At 38.1% G+C, this 25732-nt stretch overlaps 1 protein-coding gene across 1 annotated transcript; it reads left to right on the top strand.

The window, feature by feature from the left end:
• hsd17b2.L (hydroxysteroid (17-beta) dehydrogenase 2 L homeolog) lies at window positions 1-25732 on the top strand. The gene is made up of 5 exons (XM_018257964.2): window positions 1-526; window positions 14495-14707; window positions 19735-19920; window positions 23191-23328; window positions 24421-25732. The coding sequence occupies exons 1-5, from the start codon at window positions 256-258 to the stop codon at window positions 24771-24773; spliced, it is 1161 nt and encodes a 386-aa protein (XP_018113453.1). The 5' UTR covers window positions 1-255; the 3' UTR covers window positions 24774-25732.

The following is a 25732-nucleotide window of genomic DNA, read 5'->3' as shown; positions in this document are numbered from 1 at the left end:
ACCCTGGTAATCTTAACACCTTTAATTACATACCATGAAGTTTCAGCTGTTCGAAAGCAGACTATCATAGAGTGGTGTTAATTCCAAAGGGGAGGGGCTTGCAAACAAAAAAAATCACAGAAAGAGGTGGGAAGCAGTTTAATATTTATACCAGCAACTTTTTAACAAGTCTTACAAGTCTGTTATTGCTCAAGGAAGTTCCCGAAATATTGCACCAATTTAATCTCACTTGTGGCGCTTCCCAGGATTCCAGAAATGGCCCAGTTGGATTCCAGGCTGCTTTACTTAGCTGTGGGTGTCTTCTTCAGTGGATCAGCCCTTCACAAATTAATGAAGAACAAGGTGAAGATTGAAAATGCCTCTGTCCCTGGTCTCCTGTCACTGCTCATATTGGGGATTTTCTGTTTCTTCATTTTGTCTGACAGTTTTGGCTTAACTCTATTAACTCTAGCATGTACCCTCTATTATTATTCCATACCTGTCAGAAACATGTTAAGCGCCGAAGGAAAGTCTGTGCTTATTACAGGTAAGAATTCTGTTCTGAATATTCAGCCGTACACACATTCTGTGGAGTGCGAGATTACATTGTATTTAATCAGTCAGTCTGTGTTAACCATTGATTTGCCTTCTCGAATTGCGATACAAATATACATTACACTAAGAAAATAAAATAGCTTTGTGCAGTGACAACTAAACAGATAAAAGAACATAAAAAATACAGTGAGATTACGAAAAAAACGGAAATAATAAAATATTCCAATAAAATTGCCAATGTTATCAAACCTTTCTGGTGAGCTTCCTGTTGGAAATATTATTTGCTTTGCTTGGGAATTTTATTCCCCATAATTTTCCTATACCAATAAATTACTTATGTGTTTGGACTACAGTTATTCCAATTGGGGATAATCCAAATATATATTAAATTGACCTCTCCACACATACAACACATCTCTAAACCATACTCACCCTAACTACATGAGGGTTAGTGGACATCTCTTCTAATATGTGCAGTTTATCATTATGATCATAGAAAGGTAAGTGCATTGTGCAACTCTTGCTTGTTTTGGCACAAAATATGCCATCACACCCCTTTTAAATTGGACACATAATCTAAATGCTAAATGTCTAATAATTAATTAAATTGTGTTTTTCAGACTGCAGCTATGCAGTAGCCATCTGATTTAAATGTCAGTTAGGGATTTGGCATGTTAATAGTATATATAACTTTAGGGCTCTTTCGTTTTTTAATGTCCTCATGCTGAGCACAAATAAACTGCATATGTTGCGTCTATATTAGTTAAAACTAAGTGCGTTTTTGTCAGTTCCAGACGCATCCTCTTATTCTATTGTCTTTTCAATGTGCATTGAGAGCTGGAAAATGCAGCAAGCTTCATATTAGGGCAAAGACATACGGTCAGATTCTGGGAGATTAGTCACTCGGTGACAAATCTCTTCTTCGGGGCAACTAATCTCCCCGAACAGCCTTCCCGCTGGCTAGAATGAAAATCGGCAGCAGGATGGCACTTGGAGTGCTTCGTTTTCCGAAGTTGCCTCACGATTAAACTTTGGGCAACTATGGAAAACGAAGGGCTCCGAGTGCCATCTCATTGCCGATTTTCATTCTGCCAAGAGGGAAGGCAGGGGAAGGCAGTTTGGGGAGATTAGTCGCCCCGAAAAAGAGGAGATTTGTCGCCGGCTGACTAATCTACCCGAATCTGACCATGTGTCTCTGCCCTAAAATAACACATTAAAACACAAATACAGTGAACTGCAACTCTATATGCTCATGAGTACAACCAGGCAGAATTATTTGGAATTAATTAGCTGATGCATTGAGGAGCACTCAAACCTGTGTCAATCACCTATGTGTAAGAGCCCTTAAAGAGATGAAGTGGCAACTATAGTAGAAAAGGGTAGAATCCAATAAAAATCACAAAAAAGAGAAAAAGGCAGAATGGTGAGCTCACCAAGGGCATATGTTCCTTAGACCAAGTGAAAAGTATAAAGGAATCCCAAAATGCAGAATTAGACAGCATGTACATTGCAAAATTCAGAATAATAGTCAAGTATAACAGAAACGATATATCTTTTTTTTTTTTGATTTCAATCGAGGCAATATTAGCAATAAGTTTGTATATTCTCCCCCAAGTCTGAGTGGGTTAGCTCTGGGTACTCAGGTCTCCTCCCCCTCCCCACCCACAGGGCTGCCCATTTTTACCCATTTTTCCATCCTAAGGTGATTTAAAGGAAACGACAGGATATTAAACTAAACTGTGTGTTTGCCATGTGGTTCCACCACAAAAAATCCAGTCTAATTCTGCACATGATAAACACATCAAAAAATAGATGAAATTTTAGCTTTTCTGCATATAGTGGTGATCCACTTAGGTGTTAATTGTAAATAGACATGAGTATATTGTGCATTGGTCCCCAAGCTATTTGTTCTACACCACACATTTTCCATCACTAGTTCACTTTGGAGGTTACTGGAAGGAAAATTAGAATCCAGTTGCATATGTAGTTTCAGTTCTCGGGTGCAGTGCAGTTACCCATATCAACCAATCGGCATGAATTTTGATCAGTCTACAATAAAGAAAAGGTCTGAATGGTTGCTGTGGATAAATGCTCTGGGACAATTTAGCACCTATGATAGTAACTTAAACACAATCTGTTTATTTTAATAGATGAGGTTAATATATAGGGAAAAGGCACATGCTGCAACATTTAGGGTTCCCAACAGTTCCTTAGGACAGTGTTAAAGAATTGTTTTGAACAGTCAAAACATTAATTTTCAATGGGTGTTAGTGCTCAGTGCTGCTTAACAATGGACAATGGAGCCCTTAGAATTTAATATTTTATTAAAGTTTTTATGTCGGATACAATTTTATATACTGATTCATGGGATCTGTTTCTGTAACAATGTTAGTGTTGTTATAGCCACAGCATCTTTTTATTCGTAGCCATTTTGAGCTTTGCTGCCTTGTTGTGTCTGTATCTGTGTCTAGTTTATAGTTCCTATGTGCCTGTTTCTGTGTCTGGTTTATAGTTCCTACTCTGTGCTTATGATCTTTGATCCTCCGTATGTGCCAGGAACTTTGTTCCTCATATATATACAATGACTTATGGCCAGTTAGTGTTACTAGAGTTTAAAGTCGTAATGGAAAGTTCAGTGCCTTTTTTATGAGATGTTTTTATAGTTGTATCTGGTATAATAAAAAGCTTCAACATCTGATGCTTAAAGTGGGAAATGCCTACAAGGGGTCATTTATGAGTTACAACTCTGTTTTTACTCATAATTTTTTTTTCCCACAGTCATTGTGGGAAAATTCCCATTTGTCAAAGGTACTGGCATCAATAGCTGCTCCTTGAACAATGAAGAATTTCAGCTCAACTGTGGCCCAGTTGCATTTAAGTACAAGTGCAGTTTGCATGTGTTTTAATGCATCCCCTTCAATAGTGTCAGCGACATCTCCTGTTGTGACCACAATTATGCTGGGATTGTGGGAAAACACTAAATCATGGGTAAAAATATAGCGATAGGGTCCAAAATTAGCACTCTGCAAACTAATACCCGGTAAGTAAATGAATCCTATAATCTGACTGCTCTATATAAGCAGTTATTAAAGTATAAAAAATGTGGCTTTGTTGGTGTCTTTGGGAAAGGGCCAAAGGTGTGGCTACAGGTGCATCTCAGGACATCACAACTGGTGTTTCAACAAGGCTCCATTGCCAATTGCTGCCTGCTAAAACATGACCTCCTGTTATCACCCACATACACATCGCTGCTCAAACGCACAAAACCAGCCAGAAAAACCATCACAGTCTGGCCGAGTGGAGCTGTGGAAGCACTTCAGGACTGTTTCGACTGCACAGATTGGAACATGTTGAGGGAGGCTGTTACCCACAATGGCTCCACCAACTTGGAGGAGTACACAAACTCTGTGACCTGCTACATCAACAAATGCATAGAGGATGTTACCGTCTCCAAAACTGTCACCACGAGAGCCAACGAAAACCCTTGGTTTACAGCAAAGGTTCGTGCACGGCTAAGAGAGAGAGATGCCGCTTTCCGATCAGGGGACAGAGATGCTCTAAAAATAGCCAGGGCCAACCTCTCTCGAACCATCCGACAAGCAAAGCAGGAGTACACACTGAAGATTCAAAATCATTTCGACAACTCAAAAGACTCACGCAACTTATGGCAAGGCATTCAGGCTGTCACACAGTACAAGCCTGCGTGGAGCAGCAGCGAAGAAGACGCCACACTACCAGAGGAACTGAACAAGTTCTACACATGGTTTGACGCACTAAACAAAGAATCTGTGAGGAAAGCCACGCCTCTTCTCACCGACCAAGTCATCTGTCTATCCACGGCCAACATGAGGTGAACATTTAACGAAGGTCAATCCACGAAAGGCTGCCGGACCAGATAACATTTCTGGTCGAGTGCTCAGAGACTGTGCTGATCAGCTGGCTGACGTCTTCACTGACATTTTCAACACATCACTAAGCCAGATGATCATCCCCACATGCTTCATGTCCACCACCATCATTCCAGTGCCAAAGAAATCTTCAGTAACCTGCCTGAATGACTACCGCCCTGTTGCACTAACCCCGTTATGAAATGCTTTGAGAGACTTGTGATGGCACACATCAAGAGCACCCTCCCCCGCTCACTGGACCCACTACAATTTGCATATCGGCCAAACAGGTCAACTGAGGATGCCATACCTTCTGTACTCCACCTCTCTCTAACTCATCTGGACAAGAAAGACAGTTATGTGAGAATGCTGTTTATAGACTTTAGCTCAGCATTCAATACCATCATCCCTCAAAAGCTGAGTGGGAAACTAAGCGAGCTGGGATTGAGTGCCTCTTTGTGCAATTGGAACCTTGGACTTTCTGTCAGAGAGGCCTGTACTTATCGGCGACAACGTTTCCAGCACCATCAGATTGAACACAGGAGCTCCTCAAGGATGTGTTCTCAGTCCGTTGTTGTACACATTGCTGACACATGACTGCATAGCTAGACACAACTCAAACCACATCATCAAGTTCGCCGATGACAAAACTGTGGTGGGGCTCATCAGCCACAACGACGAGTCGGTGTACAGAGATGAGGTTCAGCAGCTGGCGGTCTGGTGCAGTGAGAACAACCTGTCACTGAATGTGAATAAAACAAAAGAGATGATCATCAACTTCAGGAGAACTCGCCCTGCTCACACACCACTCAACATCAACGGCTCCACAGTAAAGACCGTAAAGAACACCAAATTCCAGGGAGTCCACATCTCTGATGACCTCATCTGGACCACCAACACCGCCTCCATCACCAAAAAGACTCAGCAGCGTCTTCACTTCCTAAGACGACTGAAACAGGCCAGCCTTCCCCCTCCCACCCTCACAGTGTTCTACAGGGGCACCGTAGAGGGTGTAGAACAAGCAGGCTGCGCGAAAACTTTTTTCCGCCTGCCCTCCCACTACATTCCAGACACAACTGAACTGTGAACAGTGTGGGACTGGGACACCAGGGGCCCATCCAAAAACCTTAGACCAGGTGCCCACTCTCAGTTATTATTCTTCTCCTCACTCAACCAATATTCTCCTAGTCTCTTTTCTTTACATATTATAATACTATGATATACTATTCCATCTATTTAGCCTCTTTTCCTCATAGGAATAAAGAATGAACAGGAAATATGCCAAATGTTTAGCAGCATGAGGGCCCACTGACACTTGGGCCCACCGGGAGTTTTCCAGGTATCCTGGTGGGCCAGTCCGACACTGACTGTGAACTTAACTTTGTGAACTGTTAATTTATTTGCACAATTCTAAAGGTTTAATTTACACATGTATATATCCAATTTCTGCCAATATATTGCACATTTCATGTTTACATATTTATTTTGTATTTTTACGTGCCTTCTTGTGATACGTACTAGCTGGAGCCACGTCGTCTCATCTCACTGTGTATTCGTATACTGCTGAGATGACAAAGTTTACTTTGACTTGACTTTTACATCTAGTCAGGGAAGGACAGACCTGCCAGACCACCAGCCCAGAAAGGTCAGCCCACTAGTGCCTGGCCTTATCTTCCAAGGACAATTCCCATGAACTGTATAACACCTATAAAATGTAGCACTATCTACTCTGAAAGGCCGTGACAGTGGGACCTGGATATCAGGTATTTTGTTGGGCCCTAGAAAGCCCGTTCTGACATTGCAAGTAAATGTATCTGTGTCATAAGCCTGACTTTTCTTAATTTCTAGATTACAAGCATTAATTATATCATGACTCTGATAAAATACCCCCATGTGTATAAAATGGACAAAGTTGCAACCAATAAGACAAACTGGGCAAACATAGTGGTTTTTATTACATACCCCAATATAGTCTTTTTTAAAGGCCCAGTAAATGCCTTCTTTTTATTTTTCCTTCAATTTCTTTAAATAGAGAAATAATAAATATAAAATGCATCAGTGTATAATTATAATACATTGTATATCAACATAAGCACAATATGAGCAATATGAAATGTAAGTTAAATTTGTAGTGACAGTTATTACGTAACATTAGGGCAAGAGGTAAAATACTTTTATAAGAGAACGGAACCTAAGAAATTGGAAAATGAATGTAAAGTAGATACCCAGAGCATAGCCAGTGGGAGTGTTTCTGCCTTAAGCTAGGTTTACATTTAAAGATCTGTTCTTTGGGCAAGGTTGTCAAGTCAATTGGTCCTTTTGCCACTCATATTCTGGGCCAAATCCGATTGATCAGATGTTTTTTCCGAGGTCAACTATTGAAGTATAATGGGGACTTTGGGGCCTATACGGTCCTTAGATTGTGAAAATTTATAACCTGCCTAATAAATATATGTTGGGAAGGCTCAATACATTGGCCAGTAAGTTGCTCGTTCATGAGGGGAGAAGCCTAACTCTCATTAAGTGTAACTTAATTGAAAATATAGCTATTAATATTTGTATTATTTATATTTTTTAATATTTTATTTTTAGATATTAATATTTTTCACATTTCCTATATTTGCTTATTTGAAATTCACATTTCAGTCTGGTACACATTTGGGAAGTCTGTGGTAGGCCAAATTCTACTAACAACCAACTGAAATACTTGTTTGTGTATTACAAACAGAGAGGTGTTTGAAAATTTCAGGCAGAGGATATAAACAGGAAAAAAATGTGTTAACACCACAAAATAAATATAAATTGGAAATGCATTAAGAATGAAGTTAGAAGAGAATGAAGGGAGTGTACGGTGTATAATTCATTAAAGAAGACCTATTTTGTGAAAAACAAGAATGTGCCAATACATTATAAAATATAGAAGTAAAGTGCTGAAAAAGCAGTGTTTTAGTTTGGTTTATTGAAAATGTCAGCAAAACCTCTCATAATCCTGTCCATCTGTTCCACTTCCTGCTGCCTCCTTTCCCAGGCTGTGCAGGGGAGCCAGCCCACTGCACTGTAGGATAAGAATCAGCATCTAGTCTGACTGTCAAGGATTAGGTAGGGGGCCCTGTGGAGGCAGCAGGAGGAAAGCGAGTTTTTTAGGCAAGAGCTGGCTAAACCCACTGGACAAAGACAGAAAAAGGGCAGTAACAGGGTAATGGAGGTGATGAGTCAGACTGGAACAGTGCAGATCGGAAAAGGACAGAGAGTGCGAAGATCAGGACTGGACTAGACAGGATGAAGAGGGCGAAGGTCAGGACAGGAACAGACTGGATGGGACAGGACGGTGCGGGCGTAGATCGGATCAGACTGGGGATAGAGTGCAGAAGGAGACTAGAGCAGAAGGAGAGGATAGGAGCAGAAGGGCAGGAAAGCAAGAGGACTGGATAGCGAGTGAACTGGATGGCGAGAGGACTGGATATAAGACAGGTTAGGTACAAGGCAGGACAGAAAGCAGGAATCAGGAACAGGCAAGGTTGGTTCAAGGTAAAGGTAGGGAAAGGTAATAGGTAAGGTCAGGTTTGGAGTGAGGAGCTGAGCAAGATTCAGAATAGCAAGGAAAGCTGGACAGAGCAAGGTCAAGGCAAGGAAAGTTCAAGGTTTAAAGCAAGACTGGAGTAGAACTGGAAGGTAAGGCAGATTAAGACAAGGTTCAGAGCCAAGCAGGACAAGACAGGGAAGAGTCCAGAGAAGACAAGGCAAGGAAAGGAGGCTAGAGCAGGAACCCTTAGCTAGGGACAATGCCACACTGCTAGTTTGGGAAGCCAATGTTCAGGCAAGGAGTGTTTTGAGGGCTGGTCTTAAATAGGGCAGAGTCAGCCCTGATCAGGCTGCTGCTGGGCTGGGGTTGCAAAGGCCAGGTAATATATAGTGAGCAACCCAGCAGGCTGCTCACCTGGTCCAGTGGTCAAGACATTAAACCAGAAACCCAAAGTAAAAGTTGCGGGCGCTAGGACCTGCCGGCCTAGGGACGACAGGCACGGAAATCCGACCCTGCTCGAATCCCAGCAGATCCTGACATTGACCTGATAGGAAACTAAAGCATGTCTTTGTTTGTGTGACTGCAGGGCTGTAAATGGTTGTCACCCGCCTACTGTGGCTCACCCCCACTTGCAAATAGTAAGTGAGCTATAGAGATGACTACATTTCTAGGCATTCACAAGTAATTACAGCAGAGGGGCCCACATGGGGTCTATTGTAGTAAAATTATGCCAATAGGTGTGCACCACGTTGAAGGTAATGAATGACAAAAAGATGTGCTAAACAAAAAATCTGAGTACTCCAATATCTACTCATGGGTATCCCTCTTCCTCTATTTTAAATCATTATGCAAAAGTGCCATGTGTTTAGGGTGCATCTGTCTCCCTTCCTACCACATACTGTAGATCTACCATTATAAGATTATTTTCAGAATGCAATTACTATTCTAACTTATTTACACTGTAATTTAAAGTCCTTTTGTTATAATTACACGCATAGCATCAAAACAACACTTTTTAAGTGTAAATGAATGGAAATCTCAAAAGAAGATTGGGGGCACATTTACTTAGGATCGAATATCGAGGGTTAATAAACCCTCGATATTCGACCGTCGAAGTAAAATCCTTCGACTTCAAATATTGAAGTCGAAGGATTTACCACAAATACTTTGATCGAACGATCGAAGGAAAAATCGTTTGATCGAACGATTAAATCCTTCGAATCGAACGTTTCGAAGTATTTTAATCCATCGATCAAACAATTTGCTTTCGATCAGAAATTTGTTAGAAAGCCTGTGGGGACCTGTCCCATAGGCTAACATTGATGTTCGGTAGGTTTTAGGTGGCAATGTAGGGGGTCAAAGTTTTTTTTAAAGAGACAGTACTTGGACTATCGAATGGTCGAATAGTCAAACAATTTTTAGTTTGAATCATTCGAGTCGTAGTCGAAGGTCGAAGTAGCCAATTCGGTGGTCGAAGTAGCCAAAAAAAACGTTTGGAATTCAAGTATTTTTTCTTCTATTCATTCACTCGAGCTAAGTAAATGTGCCCCTTGAAAGCAGAAATTCAAGAAATCCCTTCCAGCCAAGATTCTAGGGGGTCATTTACCTATGGGAAAGAAGTGTGCACAGATTTGTTTGCAGTTTGCACCCTGCATTTCTCTCTGAATTGCTGTGGGTCTTTGCATTTACACTTTGTAGAGCAAACACCCACAGACGACCTATGAATACAACATTTCCTGCATTTGGCAACACTGTATTCATGAGGGGCAGAAAGGTTGGCATATAGACTCTTGTACCCCTTAATTCTCTAGGCAAATGTTATTCTTGGGTTTACAGCACCTTTGTTAATCCTGGGTTCTGCTAGTTACCACCTTTGTTTTTATTGGTAGCTTGTCATCTACTTCGGGCATTTGTAAAAAAAATTTGTGGTGTGAAAATATTATACAGTAACTTATTAAATATGCTCCTAAGTGTCCTTAAAACGATTCTTCTAATACTAGCCAGTTACACTGTGTAATTATTTATTTGAATTTTTACCATTTCAATTCAAGATTTAGATCACCGATCTTATTGTGCAGTAAAGTTTTTTTATTTTTTCATTTTATGACATTGCTCTTGATGACTTATATTTGGCAAAAAAAGATTTATGTTTACAATTTTTATTCTTCTTTACTTTCTTTGTTGTTTGACTTCATTTTGACTTTTTCAGTTTGAATCTTGTTTGTTTTGCATTTGCAACACAGACTGGCCAAAGCCCACATCTTCCATGCTTAGCTCAGCACGTATGAAAATAAATACTAACCAGGAAAACAATCCTAACATTTATATGCCCTTTAAACTGCATGAAATCCACATAGTCTCAAAAGTCCACCCTAATAAATTTTGTGTCTGTGCCTAATTAATGCTCCCATGGGTCTGCTCATGTTGGTATGTTCCTGCCTGATACTGCAAGTGGGGTTATTTCTGGAATTAAATGTCTTACACAGCTGACTTGCACCTTTTGTAAAGCACAAGGCCAGATCTTTGTCCCTTGCTTGGTGCACAAGGAACACTTGCCTTTAATAAGACACCATAAATATAGATGAACCGCTAAGATGAATATGTGTTCCTTATTAAACCTGACAACCATTGCTGAAATTACAAGCTCTCTCCCTGAGCTTGAGATTAAAAGAGTACATTTTGCCACTCTTCATTAATTTATATGGGCTTTTTTAAAGCATATTTATTAATAGGTGAAAATGAAAGTTCGCCTTTTGATAAATAGGCCTTTCAAAATGCCATAGAAATGAATGAAGAGTGGCGGAAATTCACTCTTGTGGACTGAGACGATCTCTAACTTCACTCTTTGCTAAATATGCCCTTTAGTTACTATATGTCAGGAGACAAATGGAGCGCCATTTCTAGCAAGATTTATTTCTAGGGTTTAATTTTTCTTTAAGGGTTTACTAAAGGCTTCTTTTCTCATCAGTGCATTGAGCAACCACACACACATTGTTGTCTTGACCACCTCTACTCAAAACTGCATTTGCATTGCTATGAGCTAGACGGAATTCAGAGATTATTTACGCTGGTGATTTTTTGGCATAAATGTAGTCATAACCACTGTACAAAAGGTCATTTAGTCTGGTGATTTCTTATATTTTGGGATGTATTTTTGTAATGAAAGGTAAAGAACTGTGTGGTAATAGAGCTGGACCAGGTTAAGACCACTCTTCAACATACATTTTCAAATTATTAAACTATAATATTAGTTTGATAGATTTGATAAGCATAAAGACTTATTTAGCATCGCCTACAAACTTATCTTTGCCCAGAATATATGTAATGACAGTAAAAGGCACAAAATGCATAATATAAAGGAGTGACCTATGGTGGAGACCTTGATAAACACCCTGTTAAGATATTCTTGAACATGTAGGGGTTCCATCTCTAGGAAGGATTTTCAAGGTGTTTGATTATTATATGCTATAGCAGTGGTCCCCAACCAGTGGCTCTCCAACCTCTTGGATGTTGCTGCCAGTGGCCTCAAAGCAGGTGCTTTTTTTGAATGCATGATTTAGAGGCAAGTTTTGGTTACATAAAAAACAGATATACTGTGAAATAAAGCCCCCTGTAGCCTGCCAGTCTACATAGTGGCTACCAAATGCCAATAGCAGCCCTTATTGTGCACCCCAGGGACTTTTTGAATGTTGCTCCTCAACTTTCATTTGAATGTGGCTCACGGGTCAAAAAAGGTTGGGCATCCTTGTGCTATAGTATCAGGCGGAGCAACCTAATGTTATATCTCTAGTAACTTGTAGAATGGTCTTTTCTTGCTATAACATTTAATTGGTTATTAATTAAGTGCAGGGTAGGGTGCAAAGTGCCCAACTGTCTAATTCCATCTTGCCTACTTGCTATTTTCCCCTTTTTTAAATAAACCTTGGACTGCAATAGATGTTAAAATGTTTTTTTCATTTCCAGCTTCCATTCAGCTGTAATTTGTTGAATGACAGTTGCATCCCCTTCAGCCAACATTTAGGGATACAGTACTCCAAGGCACACGTTTAATATTCCAGTGATTCATTTTCAGCCACCAATCTCTGCAGGTGTCAGTAGTGGTGGTCAGATTTCCCTGTATTGTGATGGGAGATTCATTATGGCAATACAATACAATGATTCACTAACTGAAGAGAAGAAAATGAAATGTATTCATCATGTAAGCAGATATCCAGTGGCAAAATAAGCAGGTCTGTACCTGTATGTTTGGTATGAATCGTCTGTTTATTATATTTATTAAATATGTGTCAGGGCTGTCTTCTGCTAGATGTTTGTGAATAAATCATATCTGTGGGAACTAGAAGCAGCGAACCAAAAATGTGTAGTTTATTAAAAAGAAGAGCAAAAACCACACAGACTATGAAATATTTATTACACCATTTATCTTGGAATAGTGTATGGAGAGAAAATAGATAAGAAATCCTTTTGCATTAGAAACAAATATACAAGCTCAGTATTTTCCATACTTTTAATGAATTGTGTGGTCTTTTTTTTAACCTTGAGCCTATACCCTACCTTTTTATATCATTAACCAACTGTATCCTGGAAGATAATGATTTCCGAATCATATAGGCAGGGAAAAAGTGGCTTTATACATTTCAGGTACAGGTATGGGATCCATGTTCCGGAAACCCGTTATCCAGAAAGCTCTGAATTACAGAAAGGCATAGGTAGGACAATGAATGCATTTTTAAAATCCAATCATAGTTATAAAAAAAAACTGCACCAATCAGGATTTTTTTTTACAATAACTAATTTTAGTCCCGCAGTTATCTCAATTGCAACATAAATTGCATTGTTCTATTCATTTTTAAAAAATTGTAAAAAAAAAAAAAAAAAAGCTTATAAAATAGTTTGAATGTTAAAAAAAATACACCCCCATTGATTCCTACAAAATCACACCAGGTTTTTGAAGAAATCTCAAAAATTCAAGTTTAGAAAACTCAATTCCAATATATTCCAATATATATTAAAGGGGAACTATCGTGAGAATAAAAAAATTATTATAAGCTTCAGCATACTGAAATAAGAAACTTTCTAAATACAATCAATTAAATATTCTGCATTGTTTCTGAAATAATGAAGTTTATCTTCACTATTCCTCTCTCAGCATCTGTTTCTCTTCATTCTGTCTTCATGCAGCAGTTGGGTGTCAGATATTCACTGACAGTTAGATCCAATATATCTTATAGGGGGCTCCTTTTGCCTAGAAGATGTATTAGAGCTCACTCTATTAAAATCACCAGAAATTCTGTCTCTCTACATGCAGAATTTGTGCAAATGGCAGTTATTTTGTTACGTCTTGTTTGTACTGGAATCAGAATTTGAGTGAGCTCTAATACATCTGCTAGGAAAGGAAGCCCCCCTATAAGATATATTGAATCTAACTGTCAATGAATATCTAACACCCAACTGCTGCATGAAGACAGAATGAAGAGAAACAGATGCTGAGAGAGGGATAGTGAACATAAACTTGATTATTTCAGAAACAATTCAGAATATTTAATTGATTGTATTTAGAAAGTTTCTTACTTTAGTATGATGAAGCTTCTTTTCAATTTTAATTTTCGCGATAGTTCCGCTTTAAAGATCACTTTTTTTGGTGTGATTTTCTTGAATCATGGAGAAACATGATTTGAGATATTAATACACAATAATACAATCCAATAGTGCCTCTTGGATTTAAAAATGAATACCAAGTCAAGAACAAGGAACTGTTTTATTATTACAGAGAAAAAGGAAATATTTCTGGATAACTGGTTTCTGGATAATGGATCCCATACCAAACCATTTGAATAGTGAATTCCCGCAATTCTCGAAACCACCACGAAAATTTTCGGCAAATAAATTCTCGAAACCGCCGCGAAAATTCGCCAGCATCAAAAAAAAAAATGGACGCAGGCACCGTTTCGCAAACTTTTCTCAAATTTCGCGGGAAATTCATGAAACGCCCCAAATTCGCCCATCACTACATTTGCATATACTCTACCAAAAGAAAAAAGGAGATATAGTTTGAAAGATTTTGTTTTTCTGAAAAAAAGTAAATTTATTTTTCATTTTATTTTTACTATAATAGGTTTTGCTGTGATGGTTTTGTGAGTTATACACTACAACTACTAAATCCCCATTCCATTCCTCCTTAAGCCCAGTACATTCCATCACTTATTTCCGTGCAGTTACTGACATGCAGACAAGATGTTGTTCACATTTAGTACAAGTTAAGAAAAGCAAAAAGCAGGATTGAATGAGGCTGGTGAATCGTAAATTAACAGGATTATGACTGAATAAAAGCAGTTAAACCTTCATTGTTTTACACTCCAGGCTATAAGGTTACAAATATTTAGGTTTTCACTTATATTCAGTCTGATTTCAATGAATATAAAATCAGTTTTTTTTTCCTTGTATGATTCTTTAGCAGAAATGTTATCTTGACAGTATAATGGTTTGCAGCTTATCTTGAGGTTATGTTTACTTTGGTTAGATCTGACATTTGTGCTTTTCATTTGTTTAGGGTGTGATTCTGGGTTTGGACATGCACTAGCTAAGCACCTGGATGAACTGGGCGTTCATGTCTTTGCTGGTGTGTTGGATAAGAAAGGGCCTGGCGCTGAAGAACTGAAAAGGGTTTGTTCATCACACCTTTGCCTAATCCAACTTAATATCACCCATTCAGAGGAGATAAGGGAGGCCTACAAGGAAATCAGCAGTCATGTGCAAGATGCAGGTAATCCTGTTTTAATAACAACATTGATGCAAATTGCCAATAACAACATTACTTTGAATTAGCATCTAATAAAAGGGGCAATGAAAGTAAGGGGAGAAAAATATACTCACAGTTCACCCCAGTCTATGGGTGCATGAATAAATAGTAACAGACAAAAGTTGTGAGTTTTTCTCCATCAAGTAATAACAAAAATATAATTAAAAGTTCAAACCATTTATTAGGACATACAGGTGAGGGCCTGACGTTTTATCATGCCTGTTGGGGCACTTACTCATAGGCTGATGCTTAATTGCCCCAACAGGCAGGAAACGCGTCAGGCCCTCACCTGTATGTCCTAATAAATGGTTTGAAATTTTAATTATATTTTTGTTATTAATTTTTTGGAGAAAAACTCACAACTTTTGTCTGGTGCAATCCTGTTTTAATTCCAAAAGCAATTATGTTAACAAATATCTTTATTTGTGTTGCATCAACATTATGGGGCCTATTCACTAAGTTCGAGTGAAGGAATAGAGGAAAAATAGTTCGAATTTCGAATGTTTTTTTTCGCTACTTCGACCATCAAATTGACTACTTCGACCACGACCTTCGAATCGAACGATTCGAACCAAAAATCGTTCGAATATTCGACCATTCGATAATCTAAGTACTGTCTCTTTAAAAATTTCTTCGACCCCCCCTAGTTCGCCACCTAAAACCTACCGAGGCCAATGTTATCCTATGGGGAAGGTCCCGATAGGCTTGCTAACAATTTTCTGATCGAAGGATAATCCTTCAATCGATGGATTAAAATCTTTGTAATCGTTTGTTTCGAAGGATTTAATCGTTCGATTGAAGGATTATTCCTTCGATCGAACGAATTGCGCAAAATCCTTCGACTTCAATATTCGAAGTCGAAGGATTTTAATTCGACAGTCAAATATCGAGGGTTAATTAACCCTCGATATTCGACCCTTGATACATCTGCCCCAATAGGTTTGAATTTCAAACACAATATGGATCTTACAGTATTTTTCTTGCTAACGGTGCTCTGTCAGTGATACAGGAATGGGATCTGTTATCCAGAAAACCACTTATCCACAAAGCTACGAATAACTGGATGGCCGTCTCCCATAGACTCCATTTTGTCCAAATAATCCTATTTTTTTTCTCTGTAATAATAAAACAGTAGCTTGTACTTGATCCAAACTAAGATATAATGAATCCTTATTGGAGGCAAAACCAAGCTATTGGTTTTATTTTATGTTTAAATGATTTTTTAGTAGACTTAAGGCATGAAGATCTAAATAATGGAAAAATCTGTTATCTGGAAAACCCCAGCTCCCGAGCATTCTGGATAAAAATGTATCCAAATATTTGTAGACAAATATAGGTTTTATTATTTTTTTTTTGAGATATAAACAATTTGCTTTCTCTGCCCAATAATGTTTTCCCTCAGTCACGCTGTTCTTCTGTAGTGCACTGCAAATTGATGGCTAATGCCCGATTTAGACAATGAAATAAAATAATGAACACATTTCTTGAATATACTGCATGAACTGTAAAAAAACATAATAAAAATACTCTTTGTATTGAATGTCCACAACAGTTTAGTGATTTTTATAGAAAAGTGGCTGATCCCCCTTAAAGAAAAGACTAATGCGAAGCAACTGAATTCTCTAAAGTATGTGCACAGTAAGCGATTCAATGCTCAATAAAGATTCACAAAAAGACATTCACCTCTATTACAGGAGAGTGGCCAACAGATGTGTTATTTTGTCCTCATCAACATGTTAATCATTTGGCGATTAAGAGACCAGTCACACATCCGAGAGATAATTGGTTCCTGATGCTTTGTTATGCTCAAGGAACAATACGTGGACATAAAACATGTTTAGGATTTTTTAATTTTTCATTATATACATTGCAGTCATTTGTGCATCAATTTAACAAGTGTTTGCAAAACAGCATGTAACATAACAGTATACATACTTTTTCTATTCTTTTATAATTTTTCTAATAACGTTGATTTTATTTCAGATTTTTTTTCTGAAGGTCTATGATTTTTGCTGTTTTATTTTAAGCTGAGAAACATAAATAAACAAGAAACAATGCAGGTTGTAACATGGTGTGCGGGTCAAGAAATTCTCGACCCGCACCCGACCCCAACCTGCACCTGGCCCGCCATTCACCCTCTATTTATAGACCTGGCGAGAGTGTACAAGTTAAGGGCCATAAGCAGGCAGTGCTAGGTCTTGGGTGGGGAGAGAAGGAGAAGAACTCAACCTGGACCCACCCATGAACCAAATATTTTGTGCAGGAGCCGGCCCTAACTCACAGGTCCCGCAGGTTTTGGGCTAGCCCCCACATCACTAGTGTGCAGTTTCCTCTTCCAAGATTTTACCCAGTGAAAGAATGGACAGAATATTATACAAACCATACACTTGAGAAAGGGCATTATATGCCATCACGTGTCGTGTCGGGTTGTCAGCAATAAAATGTAATTACAGCAGTCATACTGTGTTAAGAGTGCTCACTCATCTCACTTTCATATACCTTCCAGTGTCATGGTTTGGATACAGGTATGGTATCCCTTATCTAGAAACCCATTAGGCAGAAAGCTCTGAATTGCAGGAAGGCAATCTCCCAGAGTCCATTTTAAGCAAATAATTGGTGGTAACTAGGCTGCATAAATCCATATTGGCAACAAAACAATTCTATTTATATTAAACTGAATTTTAGCAGGCAGGTATGGAAATCTGAACTACAGAAAGATCACTTATCTGGAAATCTTCAGGTCCCAAGCATTCTGTATAATAGATCCTATACCTGTACATTAACGAGTCGATGTACTTTGGATATGCATAAGCTATTACTGTATTGTACGTTGAGAACCTTCATTCTGAACACAGACTATGGGGCAGATTTACTAAAGGGCAAAGTGACTAAGGCTGGCGATAATTCGCCAGCATTACCGTTTTAGGCACTTTGCCGATTTACTAACGGGCACAGGCGTTAGCGAAAAAGACAGATGCTATCGCTCATTCGCACTCTATCACCAGGCGAATTTTTGCTCTGGCAAATTCACTAAGATGCGAATTTTAATTAACGTTAACCTTTCGCCGGACTTGCCTTTGCTAGCTCAAACCAGGGAAGTGCAATGGAGTACATAGATCTTCCTCATTCTTCTCTTACTTACATCATATTTTTTAGTGGAAAAAGTTTCTAAGTCCAAAAGCGCTGGCATCTTTTCCTTTTTTCAGAGTGATAGGCTGCAAAAGCCCTAAAAAATTTTTTTTTTACATTTTCTAACATATGGAACATAAACTATACAGTGGGCTCATGTGTAGGGCATTATAACAACTTTATTGTGTTTATTTAGGTTCCCTGGACTTGTGTAATGTAATGTATTTGCTGCAACATATACGTCCATTCAACTATAAATTTCCCGCCTTATGCAAATTAGCCTGAGTGAAGACCTCTAACGAAGTTGCGATAAGATTTGCTTGCATTGGTGAAGTAATGCTAGAGAAAATTCACCAGCGTTCGGCGCCCTGGATGCAACTTCGCATTTTAGTAAAGTTAAAATGCGAAAGTAAAAGTTAAAGTTAGTAAAGTTAGCGCTGTCTGAGTGAATTCTCGCCTGGCGAAGTGTTGCGATGGCTGCGAAGCCGTCGCTGGCGAATTTTCGCCACTTAGTAAATTTAACACCATATATCTATAGGATTATATTGGTGTGTCTTACCACTGGGTTTCCCAGGGGCAAAGCTTCACAAACATACACAATTGACTTGCCACTTTGAAGGTGCTGGAAAGCTGTGGGACACAGCTTATAGTCTACACTTGTATAAGGAACGCCTGTGTTTCAGAAGCGCTAACAACCTTTATAACAACACACACCCTTATACTGCAGGCTTTGCCAAATAGGGCTTAAGGTTATAAAGGTAACAAAGACACGTAAAAAAGGTAATTTGCTTAGTATTGTTGTGAAGATGTTTTTATCAATAAACATTTATAGGATTTGCTCATTTATGGCTGTACTTCTGATAAAAGGATGGTAAATATAGCAGACAAGGGTACTTCTGCTTCAAAAATATATTATATAAATATGGACAAAAAACTATTTAAAAACTGAATGTAAAACATTCCTTTGGCTGCTCTGAGCCTATGCGTTTATTAAATAACTCATAAATATTTTACCTGTCACAAATGCAAAATAATAGTCCAAGCATTGCCTTTCTGTATAAAGCCATCTATCATTAGTGTTCGAATTGTTCCTATATTCTCTGTGGCATCAAATTGATCCCTTAATGGATCTTTAAAGACTTGCTGTGGTTCCACTTCTAAAAACAATAAAAAGCAGGACATTAACATACTGAGGAAGAGTTTAACCATGTTGGGGTTTGTATTAATGTAGCCTTTAATACAATTTAAAAAAATTTATTTTGTGTGTATCCTTCTTTATATATGATATTGCATATACTTGGGACTCTGAGTTTAAAGGTGACCCCCCACAGTGAGCATCACCTATTTTATTACTATTACAGGAGGGCAACACCTATGTAATATAAAAGGTTGTAAGATGCTCTCACTGCGTAAATCTCATAAACTAGTAGTTCTATATCTTGAAACGAAACCCATCAAATTATTTGTGCCTTTTCCACTGCTTATCATTAGTGATGGGTGAATCTGTGCCGTTTTGCTTTGCTGAAAAATTGGTGAAAATTCGCGAAACGCATTGAACTCAATGGGCATCAAAATAATTTTGATGTGCGGCAATTTTGACCCGATCATAAATTTATACGCGTACTATTTTGTCCAAATGCATTCAAGTCAATAGGCGTCTGAATCATTTTGACTCTTTTTGTTGCAGTGGCAGCTTTGCAAATTTATTCGCTGCCAGAGAAACGCAGAAATTCGCAGCAAATGAATTTAGTCGCCCATCACTTCTTATCATGCTTCCTAAAAGACCTCAGTAGTGTGGTATTTGTACATAGCTAAACAGATGATACAATTACTAATAATCCATAAATGTGTGTGTTTTTCAGGACTGTGGGGCATTGTGCACAACGCTGGGGTACTTGGTTATGTGGCTGATGGAGAACTAATTCCTTTCAGTGTATATAAGCAATGCATGGATGTCAATTTTCTTGGTGCGGTTCAGGTCACAAAAATATTTGTTCCATTGCTGCGGAAAGCCAAGGGAAGGCTAGTTAGCATCTCCAGCATGGGAGGTAAGATTTATAAGATGATAACAAACATGCTTCACTGCTGGATTCTGCTAGCACTCGTTGCCATATTTCTTAGCCTTAGGTTGACAGTGGGCTTCTGAAATTGATCCGTTGTTATAATGTTTCCATTATTGTACTGAGTGGAAAGCAATTGCTGTTGCACTAACTGATAGCTATATATATCAATGCACGGAGCAGAGATTCTGGGTCACATTTGTAGCTATACACAAATCTCCTTTAATGCTAAAATAGTCTATTAACATTGTTTATGGTGCTGGGCCGTGAATTTCAATTCATAAGCATATACACCTTTGAATGTGTTCTTTTTTTTTACTTGAATTTTAAAATGCGAACAAGACTTTTACTAAAACCTCAAAATTGCACTTATTAAAAATTGTCCAGCACAGTAAAATTACAAAAACATTTTTACTGTAAGCCCTACAGGGTAGGGTCCTCCATCCGTTTGTCTCCTTGACACTGAGCACTTAATCTGTATTGTAATTATATTTTATATTTATGGGAATGGTATTTCTAATAATGCACTTACTGTTACTTAAGGTGGCCATACACGGGCTGATAAAAGCTGCCAACAGACAGAATCGGCAGCTTATTGGCCCGTGTATGGGGCCCCCCGATGGACTTCCCCGATCGAAATCTGGCCGAAAGTCGGCCAGATCTCGATCGGATGGGACTAAAAATCCCGTCGGATCGCGGCCGCATCTGTTCGTTGATGCGGTCCCGCGATCCGACCGCCCGTTCCCATTCGTTAGGATCCGATCATTGGGCCCTCAAGGTGGGCATATCGGAGAGAGATACGCTCGTTTGGCAACATCGCCAAATGAGCGGATCTCTCCGTGTATTGCCACCTTTATTATTGCGATGACCCATTGTTTGTTACTACTACTTATTGTTTTGCTGTACAGTGCTTTGCCCTCAAGAAGCGCAATACAAATAAAAATATACATACATACATACAAACTATCAAGTCCTATTCATGAGATTGTGTAGTATTCTGCATTCATACTTACATACTGGTATGTGACCAAAGCCCTAGTACGGTTTTTAAGACTGATGCCAACCCAGGCCCAGAGGAAATCCTCATGGAGTATCTCTTTGTGGCCCCAAAGAGAAACAACAATGTTTTTACTATATATACTGTATATATAGGGTTCAGATGTCAGCAGACTTGGAGGGCCCATACCAGGAAAGACTCAAAGACCACGCTGAAGATGTTGCTGACTATAAAAACACCCCAACGGCAAAACATTTTCTAAAGCAAATTGTCAGCATTGCAGTCTATCTGATTGCCACAGGCCAGTTACTGGTACCAATACTTAAGGTGGCCATACGTGCACAGATAATATCATATGAAACAAATTTTCTTACGATATTCGTTGCGTGTATGGTGGGAAAAGAGCCAACCGATATCGGCAGAAGACTTGAATATCAGTCGGCTCGTCAATGGGGAAAATTTTTATTGGTGAAGGCACTCAAACATTGGCCATTGTTAGCACTGAATTGTCAGATACAGGTAGAATTCTATTGTTTCTACCTGTATATCTACCTGTATATCTGACGATTCAGCTCTGCACATGTGTATTGAAACAAACGATCTTTCTTGGAAAGATCTTTTCCAAGAAATATCGTAATTGTTACGTCTATGGCCACCTTTATTCATGCTATATATAGTTGTATTTACCTCTACTGATATGATGTTCACTGGAAGAGAATAAAGACTGACGGCATATTCAAATCAAACACACAGCTGCAGCCTTATTTTTGAGCTTCGAAATCTAGGGTAGTAATCACAGCAGTGTTTGGACTAAGTTAGTTAGGTATTAAAACAAAAAAGGATGCATCAGAGTCAAAGAGAAGAACAGCATATTTGCCATTAATTAATGAAGTCATTAATTTGTCAAAATGTATTTGCTGTGGCCAGGTAATTAGCATTTTGATTATTTAATGAGTTCTGTATGTGATTTAAAATTAACATGCATAAATATCTAATTTACAAATGAGATACGACTTACAAATTTAAGAGATTTTGCAAACAGTAAAATTGTTATTCTCTTGTTCTTTTGAAGTTTGTGGCAGGAATTTCTGGCACAGAAATTCTTTCTAAATCTGCCTGTTTTGGAGTAATTCCAGAAATATGAAATAGCTTTCATAATACAGAGAAATATATTTTGTATATACATGGAATATTACAAATCGTTTTCTTCCAAGTTCGCTAATATCATCTATGTAAAGTTCAATTAAATGCAGTATACTGCTGAATTTTCAAAGTTCTTCACCAGATAAAGATAATTTATATTTCAAGGACAAAAAAAAGCCCCTAATAGTAAGCAAACCCCAGAAAACAATATCTGAACATTTCTAAAATACAATTTAGGGGCAGATTTATCAAGGGTCGGAGTGAATTCGAGGGAATTTTTTGGATACTTCGACCATCGAATAGGATACTACGACTTATTCGAATATTCGATAATCGAAGTACTGTCTCTTTAAAAAAACTTCGACTTCAATAGTTTGCCAAATGAAACCTGCCGAAGTGCTATGTTAGCCTATGGGGACCTTCTAATGCACTTTTCCAAGTCTTTACACACCGAAGCAAAATCGTTCGATCGTACGCTAAAATCATTCGAATCGAACGATTTAATAGTTCAATCGAACGATTTTACTTCGGTGGTTCGATTGCAAAATTCTGTAAAAATCCTTCGACTTAGATATTCGAAGACGAAGTATTTTAATTCAATGGTTGAATTTCGAAGTATTTTTTACTTTGAAATTCGACTCTTGATAAATCTGCCCCTTAAAGTATAGTCAATGTGAAATATATTTAGAAAGGAAATATACCAAATAATTCCAAATAAGGAACAGGGCAGACATTTATTTGTTAGTATGCAGAGCTACTAATATATCAGTCAGAAATGTTACAATTAGTGGTAGGTAAGCAGTTTTTTTTGTACAGTGAATTAAATTTGAAGATTTTAATGTTTAAACCACTGGTGATGTTTAACCAAGTTTCCCGTTGGTAAAATTGATACCACGTGGATAAATTGGACCCTTACCCTTTATTCATGTTTTGAGCAACTAGGGCTATGAAAATATGCATACATACATTTAGTTTCTGATATGTACTGTTCATGGTGTGTTCTCCATTTTTCTTCAGATGAATAAAACCCCACTGCTTTGTGCACAGTATTAATACTAGTGGACTCCATCTTTAAAGTGTTCTTCATTCTTTCAGACTGGACTTTTTTTTAACCTTAGGACATGTCCCCCTTAAAGGGTTTGCAGCATATGCCTCATCCAAGGCAGCTCTTTCAATGTTTTCTGCTGTGATGCGACAGGATCTCTCCAAATGGGGTGTAAAAGTTGCTGTTGTTTGTCCAAGTGGATTCCGAACAAGTAGGTTCAAAAAGAAACGTTTACAGAACTCTACACTAACAGATAATTCAAAGTGTGTTGGTTACTATAATAGATGATTTTTCTTCATCCGCATACCTACAATAGAAATTGTATATTTGGATATTTTTTAGGTGCAATTTACAGTAATACAGAGAAATTCACCTTCAAGTTTACTTTCATTTTATTATAGATATGCCTGGTCTAAGCAACTTTTCATTTTGTTGCATCTACTATTTTGCACAGATTTACAATTATACATGTGTCCCAGCCCTGGGAACAAACAAAGAACAAGGGTAGTTATAGACTGTGAGCTATAAATAATATAATAATTACAGTATTCATTTTAAAAACACTCAAAATTAAAATCATTCCCAAGATGCCATTAAATACTATTGTCCATGCCATAATAAGAGGTATTTTATAGGTGAAAAGCCACTTTAAAGGAACAGTAACACCTACAAAAATAAGTTTTTAAAGGAATGACAATATAATACCCTGCAATGTTAAAACGGGTGTGTTTGCTTCAGAAAAACTACTATAGTACAAGCTGCTGGGTAGCAATGGGGGCAGCTATTTAAGCACAGGATACACAGTAGATTACAGCTAAATTCTGAAGAATCCCATTGTATACTACATAGATTATCTGTTATCTGCTTTGTAGCCTGTGCCTTTTCTCCCTCTGCAGCTTTGAATGGCTGACCCCTTGGCTACACAGCAGCTTGTTTATATAAACTATTTTAGAGTTTCTGAAGCAAACACACCAGTGCAGCACAACAGTACATTATATTTTCATTTTTACTTTAACAGAGTTTGATTTTTTGGTGTTACTGTTCCTTTAATGCAACTAAGAAACTTACCCTTATGTTACATGTCATACTTTGTCAACTCAACCCAAAGGAAGAGTCATCAGTTGACTAATTGTCATGGATAACCTTCTAGTGGAAATTACCGAGAGTATGAACAATGTGTTACTATGATTTGACAGTCGAAACCCGTGCCATGTTCATGGACACCTTCTGTGTTTACTAAATATATAAGCATAATAACCATTTAATTGATGTTGATGATTGTTATTATTGATTTATATTGCAGATATTTTTGGTTCTCAAGAACAATGGTGGTGCCAAAACCAAGTCATTTTGGATGATGTCATGCCAGATGTGAAAGGGGATTATGGTGAAGACTATATCGAAAACTTTAAGGGCCTCTACCATACAATGCACAAGTTTGGTTCCTCTGACCTCTCACCTGTCCTGGAAGATGTGTGCCATGCTTTACTGGCTCAAACCCCAAATCCCTCATATACACCTGGAAGATTTGCATACTTAATCCCATGTTTATACTATTACTCTCCTCAGTGGATTTCTGATAGGATATCGATGCAAAGTTTCCAGACACAAAACAACATGCTTCCTAGGGCTTTAAGGACTAAAAACAAGACATAAATTATAATTTAGACATAAACCTCAACTTGAAATTGGATCATTTGAAAAACATGATGAATACTAACGTGTTTTTCCTGTCAGAATTCAACAGTTTTTAACTTTTTAATATTAATTAGAACGTGAGAATTCTTATTACACAAATTTTCACTTGCGGCTAAATTGACCATATACAGCAACTTAAAAATAAATTGAAGTGGATCCTAGTCAATGAAAACTTGACTAACATTTTAAAAGATAAAAAAACACAATTCTGAAAATGGGACCCGTGATTATTATACGTCACCCCATCTGATGTAAGCCGTGTTCTCCTCTCTAATTAGATCTCTAATTAAATAACTGGGTATGGGAGACTCACATAAGCATGGGGGAAAGAGCACACTCTTGTGAGAATATCATTTGAGGTCCTATCCTACAAAAAATGGTAAATAGGGGCATTGCCTTAACATAATTAACAGTGATGATGAATTGTAAACAGTAGTTTATGCAAATCCAGAGACCTTGCAACGAGCAGAAGGAGATTTTGATTCTGATCTTGTTTTTGATTTTGACAATTCATTGTCATGGTCAACTGTTAGGCTTGTTTAAAATGTTGATCTTCAATTGTTGAAATTCATACTCTGTCCAAGCTAAACATATATGATCGTATTACCTCTCGTAAAACTAGCCACTATGTTAATTTGTAAATATTACTATACAAACTGCATGTCAGGCATCTGTAAGAGACCTGACCTATCCGATGTCTCCCCTTACCTTTTTCTCCTGTCCTTCCTTAGTCTCCCTTCTTTTCCCAATGGTCCCTCTCCCCTACCCTTAATAATGAGACATAATATATGGATGTTGGTTGAACTGATCAATACTTTATTGATACTCTCATATATAAACGTTCATGCTGTTTTGTTATATACACTTTTACCTTTAATAAAAACCTGGAAAAAAAGAGCCAAACAGGCCCAAACAGA

Source organism: Xenopus laevis, chromosome 4L (genome assembly GCF_017654675.1).
Source record: "Xenopus laevis strain J_2021 chromosome 4L, Xenopus_laevis_v10.1, whole genome shotgun sequence".
Classification (NCBI taxonomy): domain Eukaryota; kingdom Metazoa; phylum Chordata; class Amphibia; order Anura; family Pipidae; genus Xenopus; species Xenopus laevis.
This window is presented reverse-complemented; position numbering and strand designations above follow the sequence as displayed.